The sequence below is a fragment of the Vigna unguiculata genome, chromosome 1 (genome assembly GCF_004118075.2).
Source record: "Vigna unguiculata cultivar IT97K-499-35 chromosome 1, ASM411807v1, whole genome shotgun sequence".
NCBI lineage: Eukaryota > Viridiplantae > Streptophyta > Magnoliopsida > Fabales > Fabaceae > Vigna > Vigna unguiculata.
The window spans coordinates 31066135-31088369 of record NC_040279.1 but is presented as its reverse complement, the minus strand read 5'-3'; the positions used below and the strand labels follow the sequence as shown (position 1 = coordinate 31088369).

The 22235-nt window shown below is 32.6% G+C and overlaps 3 protein-coding genes across 5 annotated transcripts; 2 read left to right on the top strand and 1 right to left on the bottom strand.

The window, feature by feature from the left end:
• The first annotated feature begins 499 nt into the window (after positions 1-499).
• On the top strand, positions 500-7641 carry LOC114181578 (preprotein translocase subunit SCY2, chloroplastic). Of its 2 annotated transcripts, XR_003603854.1 has the most exons (14): positions 500-673; positions 801-1283; positions 1914-2002; positions 2371-2450; positions 2583-2672; positions 3070-3161; positions 3882-3965; positions 4849-4990; positions 5345-5461; positions 5676-5805; positions 6204-6327; positions 6430-6536; positions 6949-7119; positions 7183-7539. XR_003603854.1 is itself a non-coding variant. In XM_028068079.1 (13 exons), the coding sequence occupies exons 1-13, from the start codon at positions 601-603 to the stop codon at positions 7036-7038; spliced, it is 1701 nt and encodes a 566-aa protein (XP_027923880.1). In that variant the 5' UTR covers positions 500-600; the 3' UTR covers positions 7039-7641. The 2 variants fall into 2 exon arrangements, 1 of the variants encoding a protein (XP_027923880.1); XM_028068079.1 differs by having other exon boundaries at positions 6949-7641.
• An 855-nt stretch (positions 7642-8496) lies between these two features.
• LOC114181591 lies at positions 8497-11448 on the top strand. The gene is made up of 7 exons (XM_028068089.1): positions 8497-8718; positions 8848-8905; positions 8992-9294; positions 9394-9442; positions 9975-10069; positions 10570-10649; positions 11108-11448. Exons 1-7 carry the CDS (start codon positions 8585-8587, stop codon positions 11163-11165), a joined length of 777 nt encoding a protein of 258 aa, XP_027923890.1. The 5' UTR covers positions 8497-8584; the 3' UTR covers positions 11166-11448.
• Positions 11449-11780: 332 nt separating this feature from the next.
• LOC114181570 (basic helix-loop-helix protein A-like) lies at positions 11781-21624 on the bottom strand. 2 transcript variants are annotated; one of them, XM_028068066.1, is made up of 8 exons: positions 21506-21624; positions 21186-21419; positions 20737-20991; positions 18870-18966; positions 18603-18617; positions 18035-18091; positions 17521-17932; positions 11781-12859 (listed from the first exon to the last, which is right to left on the bottom strand). In XM_028068066.1, the coding sequence occupies exons 2-8, from the start codon at positions 21287-21289 to the stop codon at positions 12060-12062; spliced, it is 1740 nt and encodes a 579-aa protein (XP_027923867.1). In that variant the 5' UTR covers positions 21290-21419; positions 21506-21624; the 3' UTR covers positions 11781-12059. The 2 variants fall into 2 exon arrangements, with proteins under 2 accessions (XP_027923867.1, XP_027923859.1); XM_028068058.1 differs by having other exon boundaries at positions 21517-21620.
• Positions 21625-22235: the final 611 nt, after the last annotated feature.

The window sequence follows — 22235 nt, the reverse complement described above, 5'->3', positions numbered from 1 at the left end:
CTCATCGTTATAAAGAAATAATTGTATTTTATAAATAAGAGTGAAATATAATATTATTTTTTTGGGTTAAAAGATAGGCATAAAATATCAACAATTATGTAATGCCAAGTGTAAACCTCATGTTGATTGCTTGTTCAAAAGATTATATCATCTCCTCAAATTATCATCATAATCGATCATTTTTCTCTTTAATGTGCTAATTTAATTATTTGTGGTTTTTTCTTCAGTGTTACATATTTGATTGATTATTCACTATTTATTTATTTTTATACTGTTCATTTAACTTCTAATTTCAAGAGTTAAAATACAAGTTCAATAACTCTTCAAAAACTTTATTTTTGAGAAATTGAACATGGTATCTTTAAACGATTTCTTCATTTTCAACGATTTAATTAAAACATCCACTGCACGCGCCACGTATAGAGAATGCACAAGCACTGTATCATGGTCCAATGAAAAATCTTAATATCGTCTTACCGTAGTTCGCGAAACAGAGGATCTAGGTCAAGGGTGAGGGTTTAATCGTCTATTTTTAAACCACAAAAACCCCTCTTCCTCTTCCTCTTTTCCACTCTCACTCCTACTGTTCCAACTCCAACCATGGAAGCAACGCGATTCTCCCCTAATCACTTTCACCTTCGGTCCTTCCAAACCAAACACAACGCTTCCAGAGGTAAGTTTCCCTCTGTCAACGCTGAAACGGAAAAAAAAAAGAAAGAAGAAGAAGAAGCTATTTATATAAAGAGTCTCTTCTTGAACGCTAATTATGCAGTCTGCGTTAAACCTTATCTATCTTGCAGAAAGAAGATACGTAAAATGCATAAACGGAATTGGTACTAGGGTTTCGCTTTTCACAATCCCCGCATTCAGCACAAGGATTTCTGCTTCGCGGAACCGGACTCTTTCTGTTAACTTCTCCGACCGGCTCCGGAGTGATTATGCACGCGTCGAGGCTCCGAATGATGAGCTTCCGAGCGAGGAGGTTGTTCCTGCGACTCACGGAGGGGAGGCGGCTGTTGCGTTGTCTCCGGAGTTTGATAAGTCGGTAATCTCGCAATTGAAACCTGTAATGTTCAGAAACAAGTTTCTGAACTTTGTGCGGTTTGGTTCCGTGATAAACGGTGCGGCTGAATCGTTTTTCAAGAGCGAGATTAGGAGGAGGTTGTTCGTGACGGCGGTGCTGATTGTGATTAGTCGCGTTGGTTATTTTATTCCTCTTCCTGGGTTTGACAGAAGGTTGATACCGGAAGACTACCTGAGCTTTGTGTCAGGATCATCTGTTGGTAAGTTGCATTTTCTTGCATTGTTGGCTGCTCACACGTGGAGACTGGGTTTATCTAGCTCTTACAACATAAGACCCCTTTTTGATTTCATTGGCAAATGGTGATTGGATTTGAAACTTCTGTGAATGTAAAGGGACTATAGTTGAATGTAAGAAAATAAAATGAGGAGAAATGTTTGGTTTAATTTGCTAATGGCCCCAAAACTAAAATTTGACACATTTGATCTCAAATTGAGTGTTAGCTCCGGTAGCTTGTGAGTGTGAAGTGATAAAGAAAATTTAGACCGTTGTGTTAGTGCTTTTTATTTAACTATTTTTTTTTTTCTGTGGAAAGTAGTGGAAGGATGATGATTTAATTCCAAAATTGATTTTAGTTGTGCATGAGATATACATAATATCCTAAACCAAGATATCTACAATTTGAATTTATCTAAATCTATGATAGTATATATGAAAATCTTAAAATAAGATAGGATATATGCTAGTTGAATTGAAGTAAATCCTATGATAATATATAAACAATTGGATTACCGAATTGGGTCAACACTTCAATATTTTCTAGAGCAATTTTTTGCTTGTGTATTTTTCTGAGTTTATACATGTGAACAGTCATTCATGTAGCTTCTGGCAGATGAACTTGGTGATTTCTCGGCTGAGCTCAAACTATCTATTTTCCAGCTTGGTATTAGTCCTCAGATAATAGCGTCCATTATTATGCAGGTATTCTCCCTTTGTTTTTTGAGTTTGTTAGACTTTGTTGCAAAAGTTTACTTTTTGTTACTTTAAAGGTCAAAGGATGTTCAACTACCTTGTATTTTTATATATGGCTTTTATTTGTATGGTATTTTGCTAGTTGCTCTCAGTACTTTAGATTTTGTAACGAAATAAGTCTTTTTGGTTAATAAGTATCTTTTGAAAAGAGAATGAGTTTTCTTATTACTTTTACTGTGAGGTACTTGATTGTAAAGTCTCAAGAACACTGGGGTTCTCGACCAGATACCCATTTTTCTTGAGTATTGTTGATTTTATTTTATTTTTTGTGTTTTTGCCTGTTGTGAAATGCATTTGTACAAGATATTTATGTGCAGGTACTCTGTCATGTTGTCCCTTCGCTAGTAAAGCTACGAAAAGAAGGTCTGGATGGGCATGAAAAGATTAAGAGTTATATGTGGGTCTATTTATCGATCTTGAGCAGTGAACTAATTTAATGTTTCACATTGTTTTTCCGTCTCCTTTTGTCTGATATGTGTTTTGAGGAATTTCAACTAATTAATTGTTCATTTTGTTCCGCACATTGCAGATGGTGGATGTCATTTGGCTTTGCAATTTTGGAAGCTTTAATAGTTTCTTGCTACTCACTTCCATATTCAATTTATGCTGCCAGTTACAGGTAATCTGCATATAAGTTTTTTTGCCTCCAAGATTTTAATAATCCAACAAATGATTGAAGTACCAATGTTTTTCTGCAAATTGATATCATGAATATGGTTTACATAGATGATTTTTTATATATTGTAATTCCAACTGATGTCTTTAGAAGTAGATAATCTTAATCATTGGTGGAAATAGAAGATCCATTCGCCTTCATAAGTTAGCATTATGACATTACCCTTTTTTATAAGCACATTACAAAAGTTCTATTTTGAAATTTGTCTTAAGCTTTATACTATGGTTCTCATTCTCTTGTTATCATACCGACTTATAGATATTGTGGGACATCTTGCCTCAAATTCTTTGTTTAAATTTTAGATACTTTTGTTTTGTTAAAATATTTGCTACTTTTGCAGGGTCAAACATGTAATGATTACATCAGTTTTATTGGTTTGTGGTGCAATGACTATTACATGGATATGTGATACTATATCAGAATCTGGATTTGGTACTTTTCTTACTGCAAAGCTATTATTAATTTATCACCTTTGATTGGAGTTGTGGGAATTAAAATTTAAAAGATAACCAGAGCATATGGTAGGGAATGCTATTGATGAATATCAACTTCGTAGTTGTACGAACTATGCAAATAATCTGTGGATGATCCTCAATTGACTTGTCTTATTTATTAGTTAGGCATCATATGTAATCTTGAACTATAAAAGATGACAATAAACGACGTTTTATTGCTTTGATTTTGCCATTCTTTTATTGAATTTGTCATGGTCTACTTAGTAACTTCATAAGTATGTAATCTGCTCTGCAATTGAGGTAGGATTCTTTAACTTCTCATACAATACTGCTTCTTTGAAAGCCTAGTATTTTGGAAGGAGAAACTTGTCTTTCCAAATTATTGGCTTAGATCTGCATCTTTCACTCACTTCTTACTTTGAATTTTTATTTACTTATATTTGCAAATGACATTTTTAAAGTCAGTTTTTATTCAAAACTTGTAGAACTGTTGGAAAGAACACGAGAATCATAATTAATTTGTCAATTTCGTTTTTGCTGATATTGTCTACTTCATTGCTATCTCTTTGCCACACTAGAAAGGAGCCGGGATGTTGATTCTTCCCTATACTTACAGTTATGTGATTTGAAAGACTTACCAGAAGTTGAATGTCTACGTAATTGTTCAATCTGCTGCTTCTAATAATACCATCTTCAGGTCAAGGCTCGTCTTTAATCATATGTGTGGGAATACTTACGGGGTATATGGAAACATTATACAAGATGCTTACTCAGCTTTCAGGTACATGTCTGGATGTGAATGAAGGCTTTTGAAATTTTACCTCATCTCCCTTCCCCATGTTCCTCATTCTCAAGCTAATTTCGACATATTAAAGTAACATGTCTGATATCAAGGAAGTTGATTTTCCGACTTTACTAATGTTTTGACTAACAGCATTTTTGGTAGCATTGTTTAAGGGGATAAGGCACTGTTTTGTTTGAGAAAATGTTTTTTTGGTTCATTTTGTAACTTTTAATACTAAATTGTTTGTTACCTTGTTTTTATTTTGTTTTTCATTTTCAAAAGTTTGTACATGGCACTTGAAAATAAGTTGTTTCCACTGTTTCTTACATAAATTTTTGAAAACCATACACGTAAATTAAACAGCAAAATTTTTTTGAAAATAGTAAATAGTCCATCAATGTATATGATCCTTCAATGTAAATATTGAAAAAAATTCTCAGGAAGCAGCAAAAAACAATTATTTTTCTAAAATATGCTGAGCCAAACACACTTAATTTTCTTGAAATGCATTTTCATTTAATTCTACTTTGATGATAGCAAGTTTATCTTAGACATGCTTATGCATGCTCAAAAATAAAAGAAAAGGAGGACCATAAAGACATGGAGCAGATAGTTTCAGAGGATTATTTATATTGCCAACCGATTTGATTAGCATATCAATGAGCAAGCATGCAGTTGAAATATAGAATATACTTATTGTTGCAATTGGTTTTGCTCGTAGGAGCATTATACATAGAATGAATATTACAAAAGTGCTTTTACAAATATACTATAAAAGTATTATACAAATTTAATAAGGTGAAAAATTAAGGCAATATTATTATATTTATACCATGGAATCCTTTGTAACTTTAGCGATTTATATTTATTAACATTGCAGTGAGTGCTGTGAGCTGGTGGCCATACATCCTTGCAGTATTGGGTATCTTCACCGTCGTCACTATGTGGGCAGTTGTAGTAACAGAAGGTTGTAGGAAAGTAAAGCTGCAGTACTATGGTTTTAAACTTGCTTCTGCAGCAAGGTAAATGACATTGTCTTTGTTCAGTCATTTGAAACTTGTTCTCTTTGAAAATCTAGATGTTAATAAAGTTTTGATATTCTAAATCATTGTAATTGACATTTTCCATTAGGGTTTTTCTGTGGAAAGTTGTTTGTACACTGGTTGAGAAAATAGTACATTTGACTGTTCTATGCTCTACCTCTGCCTTGAATATTAACTTATATGGGACCTAGCTTATATGTTTATTATACTTTATTCCCCTTGTTATTTTTATGCAGATCCAGATAATTTCTACTTTGTGTCTTAATGGAATTAAATGATATTTTTGTGTGTACTGATGCTTTGACAATTGATACTTTCATTCATTTGAATCAGAGAGCAATCGCCTATTACAGAAGTGGAGCCCTATATTCCTTTCAATATTAATCCAGCAGGGATGCAGCCTATTCTTACCACCTCTTACCTCTTGGCACTTCCAAGCATTCTTGCAGGGTTAGTTTACACTCCTTTTCAATATTCAATTGGTATTCTTTGTTCAACCTTATATTAAGTTTTGGCTGGTAAATATCTGATACTTATGATCTTAAGACCTTAGCTTTCATGCTCTATTCTCTTTTTGCTGGATAACACATTTGCCCCATTCTTGTCAAATTGTGCTCTCTAGAAAGTCCTTTTTTATTTAATTCTAAATTGGTATTATTGGCAGTCTGCTGAGGTCACCTTTTTGGGAGCATGTCAAGGAAATATTGAACCCTGAAACTTCTGTTGGTGCTGAGCCATGGGTTTACTATTCCATATATGCTTTTTTTGTCTTCCTGTTCAATATATTTGACATTGTAAGTTTCTGTTTACTGTTGTTGCTATATATTGTTGTATATTCTATTTGATGTATGGAGTTTCTAATTTGTATTTTGAGTTTCATTTTGATATAAGGTGTTAAATTTACTTTACAATAATATGTGAAAAAATAGTGGATGAATAAATTTAAGGCTGAATTTGCCTTCAACTGAAAATTTGGAATGGAACAAGAGAAACAGTGTCACAGCTATTCCTTACTAATCTACACAATTATCTGATTCCGAGCTGCTTATTCTGATTGTTTTCAACCCCATTGAAATTCATACATTGTAAATCTGTTGATTTGTTGCTCATTAAAAGTTTTCCGTACTATGTTAAAATATCGAAATGGCTCTTGTATATTTTGTAAATGGTCTTACATGTGGATTGTGCACAGGCTAACATGCCAAAGGAAATTGCGGATTATTTAAATAAGATGGGTGCGAGAATACCAAACATAAAGCCTGGGAAGGCTACCATAGAATACCTCACCAAGGTTCAGGCATCGACACGATTTTGGGGTATGCTACTGGTGAATGACTGCAATTTTAGAGTCATTTTTTATTTCTTTACCAAATATATTTCTAGCACTGTTAATTCACTACCTTGTGGAAAATTTGTAGGGGGCCTACTGTTAAGTGTTCTGGCCACCACATCAAGTGTTCTTGACCACTATTTGCGGCGTGTCAATGCTGGGTTTGCTATTGGTTTTACATCAGTTCTAATCATTGTAAGTGCTCGGAGGATTCTTGTAATTGTACTCTGCATGCAAACTCATTGGTAATACCACATTATCCGTCAAGAAATTCATGCCAGCTGAACTTCCCTGGCTTGAATTGCTTTTTACGTTATTCTAATTTGGGAGCACAAAATTGGCTTGATAAGTGCATGCCACTCGTTTATATTGCGTTTAAGGGGATAATACTAATTTATCCTTTCTACTATTTTCATCATCGAAACAAAATTGAATAATTTATATTGTGCATACGGATAATGGATTTGGTTCAAATGTACTTATATTACAGTATTGAAATTTGAAATAGTATTTCTTCAAACGTAATACATAAACCATCGAATGCTTTGTTCAACTTCCTAGTCTGTTGTACAGATTAACTGAATAGTCCTTGGTTTGATTGATCCAGGTCTGTTCCATTATTGAACTCAGAAGATCATATCAAGCATACAATGTGATGCCAAGCTTAAGTAATGCCTTGAGACGATATGGTGTATAACTTATGGAAAAGCGATGCTGTCAGTTCCCTGGGCCAATTTGATTTGAACCTCTGGGATAACATTGGCCACCGTTGTATTTGGTGAGTAGCATAATTTTTCTGTGTAAAGTTTTACAAATTCTGATACCGATGATAATTCATCAGGTCTACTTATTGCTGAAAATATTTCGGGAAAGCTTGATTTTTGGGGGACATCACAGATTTAGAATCCAGTTTACCGGTTTAAGAATATCGAGGTTGGAGTGTTGTGTTGGTAGTAAGAAGGCGATATATTCAAAAGGCTCATCTTCTGGATTATCTGGAGGAATTTTTATGGATTGGGAAACTCTTTAGTTAGGTTATAGTTGTAGGGGTAGATGAAATATGTACAGGAATTTGTCGTGTTTTTTAGACGTGATTTATGTAATATAAAAACGAGTTGTTTGGATGTAGGAGTTAAATGCCTTCACAGTGGGTTGGAGTGTTTCTTTCTTTCTACACCCGGAAAAAATATTTGATTCACCTCATCTTTACAGCAATTGTTTTTTTCAGAATGTATATTCTGAATAGTACATGTCAGAATAGATGAGAATTGTCCCATATTTTTATGGGGTACAGGAAGTTAAATTAGTGCGTTGATATCCCAAAGGACGGGCCAGCACTGTTGCACTAACAATGTTGTAACAAGAGATTCAAACCTCTGCGTTTTTAGATCACTTTTTTCTATATCCCCACATTTCAGCGTTTTCGTTTGACAATTTGAATTGATACTTAAGTGTTTATGGTACTACTTTGTATGCAAAAAAGAAACAAAAAACCAATTCTTGGATTTGGTAGTTTCAAAAGTATATTTCTGATTTGAACGATTTTGTAATTCTAAAACTCGTAAGTTGATTAACTTTAACAATAAATAAAAAAATTCAATGACGGAACTTTATAATTTTTAAATTCTAAAATAATATGGATGTATTTACACTCTCGGAACTTGAATGTTATGAATTTATGTCGGAAAAATCGAAACGTAGGTCACAGGCGTAAGGAAAACGTTGTAGATTTAGAGAAAATTAATGGAGAATGGGAGTAAAAAAACGGATTAGCGGAAAATTTTGGCTTATGACAAGGTGTTATATATATAAATATATAATTTCAGAAAAAAAAAATGCTTGACTTATTTTTTTTAGAGTATTCTGAAAAGAAAAAATTATTGTGTTGAAAAAGCAAGCAATGGGAGCATGCATTTGAGTGAGATCCATTGTTTTTCCTTTTCGTTGGAAAAATTTGGAAATGAAAGAAAACATGAAAAACAATGTCTATTTTTTCTCCATCTTTATTTCCCATGAAACAACCATACCATAAATATAATTGTATTTAGAGTGCGCCTTTTACATTAACTTTTTTTTTTTCCACTTATGCTAGTTATCTAATTTGGGCTCACAAAGTGGGTTGCTTTTATATTGGGCCTGTATGAGTAGAGATAGCTGAGCCCACCGTTTGGCGGGTCTTATGATTTTGATTTTTGACATTTGAATCTAGCAAGAGCATAACCACAGATTTTAGAACGGAAACTATGGCGAACTCAGAACCGAAGACGGATTATGCAGAAATCTATACAGCATCAGATGCCTTGGACGCCTCCTCCATCTTTCACACCTTCTACGACGTCGTAGGGTTTGTTCTTTACATGCACCAGCAAATCCCCTCGTATGTCTTTTCCCTTCACTTCGAAACGCCCGAACCATTTTTTTTCATTATTTATTAAAAAACCGCAAACACGTGAAATATTTTGCTTCAATTTCGGTTTCTATAATTGATGGCTTTCAATTTATGCAGCACGGTGCAGGATATGGCCATCGAATTTGAAGCCATGCATTCGGAGTACAAGGAGCTGGTATGTCATAATTCTGAGTGGAAATTTTGAATTTTGGGTCGTTATTCTGTCATCGATTTTCATAAACCCTGAATCGTTAACATCAGGAAACGGAGTTGGGAGCTGAGGTGAAGCCATCGTTTCGGAGAAAGCATGTTAGCAAAATGAGGGATATCAAGGTGGGAATTAAGAGATTGGATAAGTTGATGAATTCACTTTTGAATTTGCAAACAGCGTTTAAAATCGTGATCAACGAGGTTCCCACCATAGACGGTGTCGTTTTGGCGCTTGGAGCTAGCCCACTTCGACCTCAGAACATTTATGAGTTGAATTTTTCCCATTCGATTGGTGTTTCCAAGGATGCTGATGATTTTGCTAGGAGTAAAGCGGCTGAGAGTCTTTCGAGAAAGGTTCCTTATTGATATCCATTTTATGTTCCTGGTTAAAATTTTATGTGCTCTGTACGAGGTAGGCGTGTTGGATATTATGTTTCGTTTTTTCTTTAACAGGTGATTCGGACATTGATATCCAAGGGTGCTGGCTCTGTGACCTATCCCGGTAGTTGTTCACTTCTCTTGTAGATAAACATTAAGGTCAATTTTGCTCTGTTGGCTATTTTAGGTGAACAAAATAAGAAGATAAAGTGAATTGAATTCTTCTGTATGTTTAAGTCAACTTACGCATTTTAGTTGCATCTGAAAAAGTTACGGGAGAGAACTTCTTTAAGTCGATTTTAACTTATGGAAAATTAAATACTATCTAAACAAGGACTAGGAAGATTAAATACTCAAATTGTTCCTGTAAAGATCCATGGTCTTAAAGGTGGCCCTTCAAAGTTTTGGTATTTCATGGTGTGATAGAAGGATCAAGCTGGAACCAAATTAGTATTCAGAGGCAATTTGACGGACTAAATTGATGTTCGTTCAAGCATAAGGTATCAGATTGATGTCCAAAATCTTTGTTGGATCAATTTGATGTGCCGTGTATACATTTGAAGGATCAATTTTGGCATTATCTCTTAATTTGAATGAATTTTTTCTATGTAATCGCATTTTTAGTTTTCTTTTAATGCCACTCTTCTATTTTGTAGGCCCTATCAGATTGTTTGTGTTAATAAAGGCCCCTTCTTCTTTCAATCAGCCTATGCATTTTCTGCCTAAACGCGATTTTAAGTATAACAGAAAGGTAAAATAGACTACAAGGACATATTGAATTTATGGTTGTCTTTTTACAAGTTGTAAATCCGTGATCGTTTCTGACTGCATTGGGTACCGTATGCTGTATTTGTTAGTGGAGTTTTTCTGATGCTCATAATTTCTTTATTTGGTAATGAAAATAGTAAGTGCTATTTATATTTGTTGCTTCCTGAATTCAAATATGGCACACATTCTGTTTCATCAGAACCTTGTGAACCTAGTGTTAATTTGCTGCTCGAACTATTTGGCAAGACTGCAGGCTTTTCATCATAATGATCATCATAAAGAAAAAGAACTATTTGCAAGACTGCTCGAACTATATGTCAATGGTTTTAGATTGGCTGATATTTGTTATAAATATTGTTTACATTGTTTAATCTAGTAGCAACTTCGTAGGATCACATGCACTTTATATATTTTAATAAAATGATTTTTTTGGGTGGGATTATTTCATGAGTTTCTGCTAACAGAACTGCATTTCCGCCATAGGTTGTGCCTCTCGGGCTACAGTTTAAGTGCCGAAATCAGAATCAGGAAGTGGTCGCTACTGCTTCAGAAGATTTAATCTGGTATCTTTCACAATTTATGAATCGGCATCTTGTATATAACTAAGTTTTCGGTTTAGATGAGTTGCCTTGATGCTGCTTACGAAACTTCCTGTATTTTTTTACTAGTCTTTGGTTTTTTTATTGGAAGTGGAAAAATCCAGCAAACACCTCCCGTCCATTCTTCATTTGACAAATTATAGTTTTTGCAGTCAATTCTTTCATTGTCTTTTTATTTATTTATTTTTACATTTGGAGTATAGTCAGGCTTTTTATGTCTAAGCTGATCCTTACTGTTTGTCAGGGGACTGTTAATTTTCGTTGCTGATTGATATTTGTGGCCTCTCTTAATAGCAGTACATTTTACATATACTATTTATATAGTTTCCTCTCTCATGATGCAGACTCTAGTCTTTTTCTGTCCTCTGTATTCCCTTGTATTTTTCTTCGTTGCTTACTTTTCATCCTTCTGTTTGTTACAGGTTTCAATGTCGACATGTGATAAAAGGCCTTGCAATGAACACATTGCCAGAAGAATAAAATCCTCCACCTTACAGTAAGATAGGAAAAACGTAAATATATGATTCATGCTTGAAGCTAATGTTTCCTTGTTGTAGACTTAATCATAATGAACACGCTGCTGGCTTGTTAATCTGGAATGTCTTTATTACACAGCATATTGGACAAAGACAACAGATGTTGGCCAGGTAAGATATGTTACTCATTTGAAGGTTCTTGATGTATAAAAAAAGAAAACAGCGTCAGCAAAAACAATAATTGTTTTGCAACTACTCACTGACATTTAATCCCCAAGGATATTGAAGTTGTGATCAAATGCTACATTGCTTTACTAAGATTTAGCTCTAGCGTTATCATTTAGCACAGGTAGCCAGGGGTGCATTCATCAGTAACTGCTAACCAGTGTTTTTTGAGCCAACGGTAACTGGTAATGGGTTAGAACATCACATTTTTTTTCCAATACTAAGTTTGACGCCATTTTAGTTTTTAGACATTATGTTAGGAATTTCGACTTATTGTGGAGTGTAATTTTTGCTTACAAACTTTATGGATGTTGCATTATACCTGTTTTGTTTATGAATATATGTGTCTATAAGCATGTTAAAATTATCAAGAAAGAGACCAAGTAAAACTGAAGATTATATATTGAATTATATTTATTTGACCAAAAGTATGTAATAACTCACGATGATATCAATATTGAATACAACAAACATGGCACATATATAGTCAATGTCCATGGTAATTTCCCTTACAAAATCACAAGCCCAGTTGTGAAAGTATACTACATGCAAGTCCATGATATTTTACATGATCAATTCACGTACTCAGTTAACCAAATATAGAATGAATTAAATTTGTACACAAACTTATTCAGTTGAGACATACTCACCCCATTGAAGTCCAAATCCATGGTTAAAAATGATCATTGGAAGGTAGTGTGTAAGGGTCATGGTGGGGTATATGACGGGGTATAATCTGGTTTAGGGCATTCTTGACTTCCACAATACTAGCCTTTTCCCCGTTCCCATTATCCTTGACTTTGGCCCTCATCTCTGCAACAAAAACTCCATCATCCCTAACCCACGATTGCACCATCATCACATCAACCCCTAACTCCCTCAACAATGTCATCACATCCAGCAACAACCCTTCCCTATGCACACACTCCACCTCCAACAGTGCATCGCCCTCTATGATCGAAACCTCCACCTCCCTCACCCTCCTCTTCCCCGCGTGCCGCTCACGTGCCTCCAGGCTCTCAATCTTCTCCCTCAGCTGTTTTATGTATTCGATCGTGTCTCCCAGAATCGATGCCTTGTCCATTCTCGTTACGAACGGTACCATTGAACGCAGAATCAGAAACCTCTCATTCAGCTTCTCTCTCCGCCGCCGCTCCGCCATCACGTGGCTTGTCTCGTATGACGGGGCGCCCTTCCCCTTCACCCGGTTGGCGTGAAGATAAGGGACACTGAAGAGAATGTACTTGAGGAGCCACTGAGAGGTGACGTCTGCCACCGTCATGTGGAACTGGCCGCGGTACTCGTCGGTGCCGGAGTTCCATTTGTTGAAGGCTGATTGGAAGGAATCAGTGAGGTGGTTGACGGAGGGTGAGTCCGGCCACCACCCGGAGTTCTTTTGGAGGATGCTCGACACTGTCTGAGAGTAATGAGTGTCTGTGTCGCCTTGTGCTATGTTTTCTGAGGGAGGGTGTTCTGCAAAACAACAAACAAAACGTTATAAATAAGGTTCCATATAATTTTTAAAATACTTATTAATTTATGATTATATGAGTAAAAAGAATCATGTCATATAACATATTTCAATTGAATTTGATAATGTAAGAGTATATTAACAAAGAAATGGTTTTAGTTTCTTTTTCAATGAAATGATGCGCTCAGTAAGAAATTCTTCCAAAATTTATAGCTTAAACAAATCTCACAACGGGTACATTTATATAGCTCTTTAAAGTATGATACAGAATAATTAGTTAGTTTAATTGAACTATGCAGCCAAAAAAAAAATAAAAAATGAGTGCAATTGATGCTTTAGTGTCTCTATCAATCTTAATTAAGATGTCTGCATTCTAATGGTTAGTTAAAAATGTGAAAGGGGTGAGGTATGTTATATTTAATTGGTTATTTAGACACTACTAATTATGATAACAAGTTAGGAATGATGATTTACAGTTTCAATTACCTAAAATGTTAATAATCATAATTATTACATATTCTTTGATACAATAATTTCAAAAATAATATATTTTTTAATAATTTTAATGTAATTTCAATTGCAAATGTAATCCCAAAGTTCAACCCAATCTGAGAATCTATCTTTTGACTCTTCCTTCTTTGCAAATTCTTTTATCTCCACCTTCTTTTAGCTTTTACTCATACAAATAACTAAATACAACTACTTGTTTATGTAAGAGCTTAAAGTTAAGAGATTTTATTTATTTTTATCTTGTATCTGGGTTAGTAATTTTCTGTGTTTAATCTAGTGTAAATATTTCTTTTTCCTTTGATAATAAAAAATATGGTATAATATCTAGAGCTGTAATTTTTGTGTTTAATCTTGTTTAAATATTTATTTTTCCTTTAATAGTAAAAAAGATGAAATATAGAAATCATTTTGAGTTTCCTTATTACGTATTAAGTGGGGAAGAAAGTTTTTAAAGAATTAAAAAAAAATTAATCTATTAAAATGTTCAAGTTGTTAGAAAATGCAGGAAAAAAAATTAGAGAATATTTTCACTTAAGTTATTTAAGCTTTAACATGTTCTCGTATATAACTGATTAAAAAAAGTTTTGATCAATTAAAACACCTCAAGACACTTCTTTTTATTTATTTTAATGTATTAAAATGATCTTCCATGTTATGAGGAACACTTTGATGAATTAAAACTAACTAATGGATTACACTTATCAAATATATATATATATATATATATATATATATATATATATTTTGATTCATTCAATTTGAGAAAATTTCAAAACATTTTCAAACATAAAAAAACATATCTTTGAATATAATAGATTTAGAGAATAACCTTGAATATCATTTTTGTCTCTTTATTTATAATTTTTCTTTACAACTTATCTATTTGAGTTTTTTATATGAATCGCATCATAGTCCAAATGGAGAATGATTAATGTACCATTTTGCTTTAATTTTTTTAAAGTTATTAGTTTGTTTAAATAATGATCAAATTTGAACTTTAGTTTTGATTTATTTTCAAGTTGTAATAAGAGTCCATTTGCCAACTTAGAATCAACCTTTGGAAGACCAAGATGATGTATAGCTGAATGTTTTAGGCTGACTTTTGGGTTGCCAAATTTGTAGTTACAATCAGCAACTAAGTAGTGAGATCATTAATAGCTTAAGTGAGATTTAATTGTAATTTATGGGTCTTTTGTAAGTCTGATGGTTAAAGCTTCTATATAACTAAACCATTTCCCATCCTTTATGTGTTGCCTCTCTTGGAAAGGAAAGAGTGGTTCTTTTCTTCCACCTTTTCATATTCACCTATTCTTCTTTCTTCACCCAAATTCAGAAAAGAACTCATTTTGCCTAGATTTATCTTATAGTCATAACTCTTGTTCCACTCGTCCAAAATTAGTGTTTCTTAAGCCAAAATTATAGTTGAGAATGTGAACTTTCACTCTGTTTTGGAATCATGTCAATTGGGGTTCTACAACCCAAGATATTGACGTTTCTACAATATTGGACAGATTGGAATTTCAACATTTTTTTCTTTTCCACATTTTAACTAATTGTTCAAGTTTCTTATAAGGTTCTAACCCTAAAGATCCTAAGTTAGCCCTTGTGCAAATGGGAAGCACACCATATTTTTTTTTTACTACTTATCATGGTATATAAGTTATATTGATAAAGGTGATCATCAATGTGTTTCTTATTATTAGGTTTAACAAGAGGTAGTAAAACATGTTATATGATTTAAGTTATTGGTGTGTGCATGTTTTCTTTGGAGTCTTGTAAAAATTTAAACTATTAGAAGATTATTTAATCACCATGATTAAACAAAGTAGATATAAGTATGGACAATGATACTTTAACCCATTTTTTTTGACCCACTTTTAACCCACCACTTCAATCACCATTAGATCATACATCACATCACCAAAAAGAATAAAAAAAAATGATCTAATGGTGATTAAAGCAATGGGTTAAAAGTGAGTTAAAATATCATTTTCCTATAAGTATTTTGTGAGAGCGAACCACTATAATTCTTTTTTGTGTTCATTTGTTTTTCTTTATACTTGCATATTAAAATTTGAGTTAAAATTATTTCTTATTAAAATATAAAGTTAAAATATTATCTTGCATTTCTTTGTATTTAAAACAACATTTTGTAAAAATTATCTTTGATTAAAAGGAAAAACTAGTCCGTTTCTTAAAATTTTTAACTTCAAAAAATCTCATCTCTTAAACTGGACCCTTATTTTTAACATTACCTCCTATGACACAATTTTATGACAAAAATAACTGTATTTTTTTAAAGTATTAGCAAGAGAATCGAATCAACAATCTTCTCACTTCCTTTCCATCTAATTATCACTTTTTCGATTCTTTATTTGTAATATATATTTTATATCTTACATATAAGAGACACATTTAAACTACATATTCATTTTATATTCCTCTACAAAATATTTCAATTAGTTTTAACAACTTCAAATATATTTTTCTTTGTGAGAATAAGCCTAAAGAGACTTATCTAAAAATTTACGTAAGATATTTTTTGGAGAAATAACTTACTTCCTTGTTGGCTTAAGCCATTATTGGCTTATAAAAGAATACTCGTAAACAACAATGATGATAAAATTTGAAAGTTTGTTAACACTAGTTGAACACACAGACAAACATATTAATATTTTTTCTTCTATGTTACTTGTTTTGTTTTCAAAGTCTCTCTAAACACAAGTTTTATTTTAAATAAAAATAAAATGATTGTATGAATTTTACCAAAAGGAAACTAAATAACAATTTAATCTCCCTTCTTATTATGTTTTATTTTAATAGAGAGAGAGAGAGTCTCAAATTGAATCTATAATTCAATTTTACATTGTTATTTTGGCTTACCATCATTTAGCTTTTCCCTATCGCCATTTTGGCTTATCCACATTATAATCGATATTATTGACATCATCCATAAATTTTGACATCACATCATTGTCAAATTTATCCTTCTCTTATACTCGCTTATACACTCATTACCTGATCTACTTGTCACTCAACTACTATATATAAACAAAAATTGTTTTACATTTATGCCTTTTTTTTATGAAATTATCAGACACTAAAACCAATCAAATTGACTTATGCTCGCTATTATATTTAATATATATATAACAAGAATATATAACTAACATTAGAAAATGACTTTTCTATGAGAAGTCAATATCCTCATTTCTATTAAGGACAAGACTAATTTAGAAGGAAAGGACAATCATAAGATTCCAAATTACTATAACAAATCCTTTATTTAAATTAAATGAAATATTTTATTTTGGTTTTACAATTAATATAAATCCCATTGATGTAAACTATAAAGACTTTCTATAACAAGTATAATAGGAGGACTTTTTATAAAACTCATTTGAAGCCAAAAAAAAACACTAAAAATCAAGCATAAAACATTTATCTTTGTTGTATCGATTAAAATATAATTGAAATAAAAGTTATTTATTTATTAATTAGAATCGATATGAAAGGTGTTATTTGAAATTAAAAAGATGTTAGCAAGTTTTTTTAATATCAAGTATTAAACAATTGATGTGTAAGTTGTGTTGACTATTAGACCAAATTGGTAGTAGGTAGGGAAAGAAGAAGCCTTGAATGTTTAAACTCAGAAGAATAAAAGGACAATTGACATGAAAGGATGGTAGGAGTTAGTTGAGATAACTAGAGGAATGGAAAATGATACTTACAAAGAATGGAGATTGAAGATATATATATATATATATATATATATATATATATATATATATATATATATATATATATATATATATATATATATCACATTATTCATTATTGAGCTGTTTTAAGTTGTCTTAAAGGAAATCTTATCTCTTTTTCAATAATATATAGATTTGTTGAATTATCATTTATATAAGTTCATAACAAATGTTTAATTGTTTAAATAATATCATTTTCTCATAAAGTATAACTTATCAAATTATAATGATCTTAAAATTTACAAATCATCTTAATAAATTAGTAAGAAAATATCAAACTACTAATAAACAAGTGAAATAAAGAGAAAAAATAAATATGATAAATGCAATGATGAAGAATGAAATTATAAAAGTTGTAAAAGAAAGTAAAAGTTTGAGTTTTATGTATATACCTGGAGGTTGTGGTGGTAGTTGAAGTTGAAGAAGTTCCAACCCTGCAGAACACAGTGCCATGGAGGCCTCTGTGGGGAACGAATCCAAGTGGTTGGATCCATCTCCGGGTGACCCGACCCGAAACCCCTCCAACGTGTCGAGCTCCATTAGTTCGGTGGGTATGAAAGTGTTGCTACGAACTACTAATCCTGCTGTTTCAGAATTCAACTTAACTTCTTTTCCTTTATCAACGATGTCGTTTTGGTTGGGAATATTGTTGGGTGGTGCAGTAGTGGCAGTGACAACAACAGGGTATGAAGAAGAAGTGGGATTGGAGGTGGAGTGCTCTGACAGTGCAGGCTTTGCCGTCGGAGGGTGCTGTTCTATGAAGAAACTCTTTATGTGTTGGATGAAATTTAGGTCTTCTTCCACCTAATTGGTTAATCAACAAACACATGCATGCATTCAATTTTAGGTCATATTTTTTGTTGAACAAATAACAGTGCAATACATGAATCTTTGTCTGTTCATTACCTTGTCGGTTGTGCCCAGCTCAACCACGCCATCCAACACAGGAATGCACACCACTGTCTGCAGTTTGCATGGCACAAACTTTAACGTAGTACCAAATGTATTGCTATGTTTTAAATACTGTTACAAAATCATTGAGTTTTGGTTTTTTTCTTCCTTCAATTTCATTTGATTATGCATGCATGCATGCAAGCTTTTAGTTGACGTAACTCTACTTGTAGTCCGTATGTGAGGATATTAGGTTATTTCATGTCGAAATATATTTGTCAAATTAATTGCTTAATAGAGTTTATTGTGTGTGGTTTAATAAATAAATAACTGTCAAGAAACAAAGTCTTGCTATTGTTTTCGTTTTAGCTTCTTTGTTGCTGTCATTTTTTTTTTGTGTGTGTGGAAGCTTTATATGCCAGACTGTGTACGCTGTGAATCATGGTCTTTCTCATGTAGTTGTTGACCTCTTTTGTTTTACTTTAATGAATTCCAGTTTACTAATAAAAAAATGTTTTTTTAAGAAAAAACATGTTTAACCTATGTCTACCAGAAATGAAGAAGGTGTTGGAAAAAATTTCACCTGAATATGAGCACTCTGGGCGTGGAAGATTTTGCCATCACCGAAAAGGAGAGAGAAGAAGATAGTTAGTAAGTGAAGCTTCTTATATGCATGGGAAATATTACATAACCATACATGGTACAGAAAACATACACGTTAACTTGAAAAGCAAAAACTTTAATATATAGTACTGAAAAATCAATCATTTATTTAGGAAAAAAATGACATATTTTTGTACATGTTTTGCAATGGCCGGGAATTGTGATCAAAAGTGATGATTGTGAGTACCTTGGCAAGAATAGCTCTGGAAAATGCTTTGCTCTCTACTTCGTTTGCACCAGTGAGCCATATATGCTGCCTCCTGGCATATGCTGTTCCGGGCAACCTTAATTATATTACATCATCATCAATCAGTTCTATGTCAAACAAATGTTTTACGTAACTTTTTATATACAAATTATATTTTTAAAAAACTTTTTATATATTTTCTTTGAAGTATCTGTTTATCCCAGAAAAAACAAAGAGCAGAAAGACAGACACTAGGGAGAAGGAAAAAAGCAACAGTATCTGAGACTCGGATATGAAGTGGAGTGAGAAGGAGCAATGATTTTTCCTTTTTGGTTGTAACTCTTGTCTCTTGCTACAAAACCATGGTAATTCGTTGAAAAGGTAAAAGTGGGGAAGCCATATATATATATATAGAAAAATTTTAACTTTGTAAGTAAAAGAAATGAACGAATGTTGTTTCGAAATGATACGTTATCACAATTGGTTGAATACTAAAGTTTTGCAGACAATTCTTCTCCTTTCGGTTTCAGTGGCAGGAACCGTATCTTTACTAAGGAAAGTGGTAGAGCCTCGAGCTGTGTTTTTGACCTTCGCTTTTTGAGAATTTCATATACTTTGGAAAAAAGGAAAAAAAGTAATATATATTTTCTTCCAAAGATTGAACGCATAAACTATAGCAATTCCCTTTTTCAATTGGCTTTAACGAAAGCTAGGGCTAAACAACAGTTTCTGGTCTGCCTTTATAATTCACCATTGGTAACTTTATTTTCCGTGGAAAACAAAATAAAGGGAGAAGAAATAAAAATTTTGTTTGCTTTGAATGCTTCAAAATGCTTCAAACAATCATTGCAATTTTCTTTATGTATTAGCTTTAACTAAAGTTGAGTCTCCACCGACTTATATGAACTAAATCTTGACCGAGTTTTAAAAAATACCCAAAAAGTATTTAAAATTAAAAGAGTGATTTATAACATGGATACCGAGATATAATTTTGTGAGTAATAGGCAATCTTTTATAAAACGCATTAGAAGATATTTTATATAATGTTGGAGAAATGAAAGGCTTCAAAAACATTTATAAGAGTAATGTTTGACTCGGAATTTGAAGGAAATTGGAGGGTGATTTGTTCCATTATAGAAGATAAAATTAACATCAAGCAATTAGGTATATAATTGAGTTTGAAGGAAGAAGATGAAATTAGGATTAAAAAGTAATTATGTTAGTAATTTATTCAAAAATGAAGAAGAAAAGTGTTCCATAAATCACGCCTGATCTACATTAAGAAAGATACATAATTTAATATAATATTAACTGATCATTCTGAAAAGAGATAATTTCTATCTAATACATAGTTGAATTACTTGAGAGTCTTTAAAACGAGTGGAGAAGAAGATTTCCACTAGTAAAATAAACCACATTTTTTTTTCTTAAAATAAACACAACAAAAATCATTTCACTAAAAAAATTGAGGATTTTATATCGTACTAGAAAAATGATGAAGCAATCTTGAACGGTAAAATTTGATATCGTGAAAAGAAGGTAGACTGAAAAATCATCTCATTCCCAAAAGTAGAAACTCAAATCTCTAACAATTACAACCTTTTTGGACTTTATCGATAGAGCATTATACGATCAAATGGGAAGAGAGAGAAAGAAAGAAAAAAGAGTGTTTGATCTCAAAAGTGAAACCTAACTATAGCAAGTTTGTTTGTTTTGTTTATACTAGACTTTAGATCCATCTACCACCAATCACGCTCTCGTAAAAATAACAGAAAAAGTTAAAGATGAAGAACGTGTTGAACACAGTGAGACAAAAGTTGAAGGGATCGATAAAGAAGTTTTGAAAGATTAAAGAACTTGACTTACCCGACACCAGGATGAAAAGAGAAAGAGACACACAAGAGATAGAACCATTCTGATTCCGTTAGATCCTCAGGAGACAAAGCAGCACACGGTCTTCGTGTTTGCGAATTCGCTTCTCCAGCAGACAAAGATTCATATAACTCTCGAAGTTGCTCGCTTCTTTGCAGAGAAGCTTCCTCAGTGCTAACTTCCATTGCTTGAACCGTCTTCCTCGTCTTAATTGCTCCGTTGTAATATCCATCACCCCACGTCAAAATCCTATCAAAATATCCTCCAATTCAACCTCTTTAATCATCATCATCATCAATTAACAACACACATACAAAAGCATTTTTTTTTTTTCTGGATCTGCTTTGTGGCACGAAAATCCATTATTCTAATACAGATCAATCAAAACTTAAATCGGAAAAAGGGTTAGTGTAACTATGATTTGAAGAAGAAAAAGTAGGTACCCTTGTTGGGGACAGAGTTGCCAGAAGAGGGTGTAAGTCCATTGAACTGATTGCACTGCAGCCCTTAACATGCTTTGAAGCCTGCTATTTGGCGGTGCAGCCATTGTTACCACTCCCTCGATTCTTTATCTTCCTATACCAATCTCAAATGAAAGAAAATTTTGCTACCGGGTTTCCAAAATAAGGGAATACGCGCGATGATGATGGATCATTGGACTTTGTCGTTATTCATGACTGCAAAATCGAACATGTTTACACCAGCAACAGCAACAGCAACAACATAAGACGAAAGCGAACTAAGTTAAAGACAAGGTTAAAACCATGTAATTACACTTTGGTATATATGACTTGCTTTCTTCTGTGTGCATTAAGAAGAAGAAAAGAGGATTTTAGAAGAGTATGACTTTGAGGTGAGAATATATATAATATAAAGAGTAAGTTATCGGTGTGATTTTTTTATCTTAATCATGTCCCTAAAATAGGTCTCCAGTCTCTAGACATTGTTCAATTACATAGGTATATTAATATATTAAATTCTAACAATTTAAAATATTATAAACAGTGTAATTACTCTTTTTTTATAACGAATTAATTTTATTTACCGAGAGTGGTCAAATATCTTTTCCAATCATTGAAATCTGACGAGTTAGTACTTTTTTCTACTAAGTTTCACAATTTAAAAGATTAAATATTACATAAAATTAAATTGATTTTATGTAAAACAAAATGTAAAAGTCAATTACTATATATATCATCCAAATATATAATAATGGCCGGAGTTAGTTATTGTTCTTCTCAAACACATTTAATAACCATATTTCCAATTTTTTGTTATATACATATAACAAGTGTTTTTCTGTATTAACCATCCTCTTGCAATAAAATATGTATTTGGAAAGTGTTTGTTAAATAAAAAAAGAATTGTGAGAGAAATTTAAGAGAAGAAAGATGATAGAGTGATTTTGGTAGAAGTGAGGAATAAGTTAGTTCTAAGGTTCTAAGGAGGTAAATGGGTAAATGAAGGAGTGAATATATATTGTGTATAAGGCT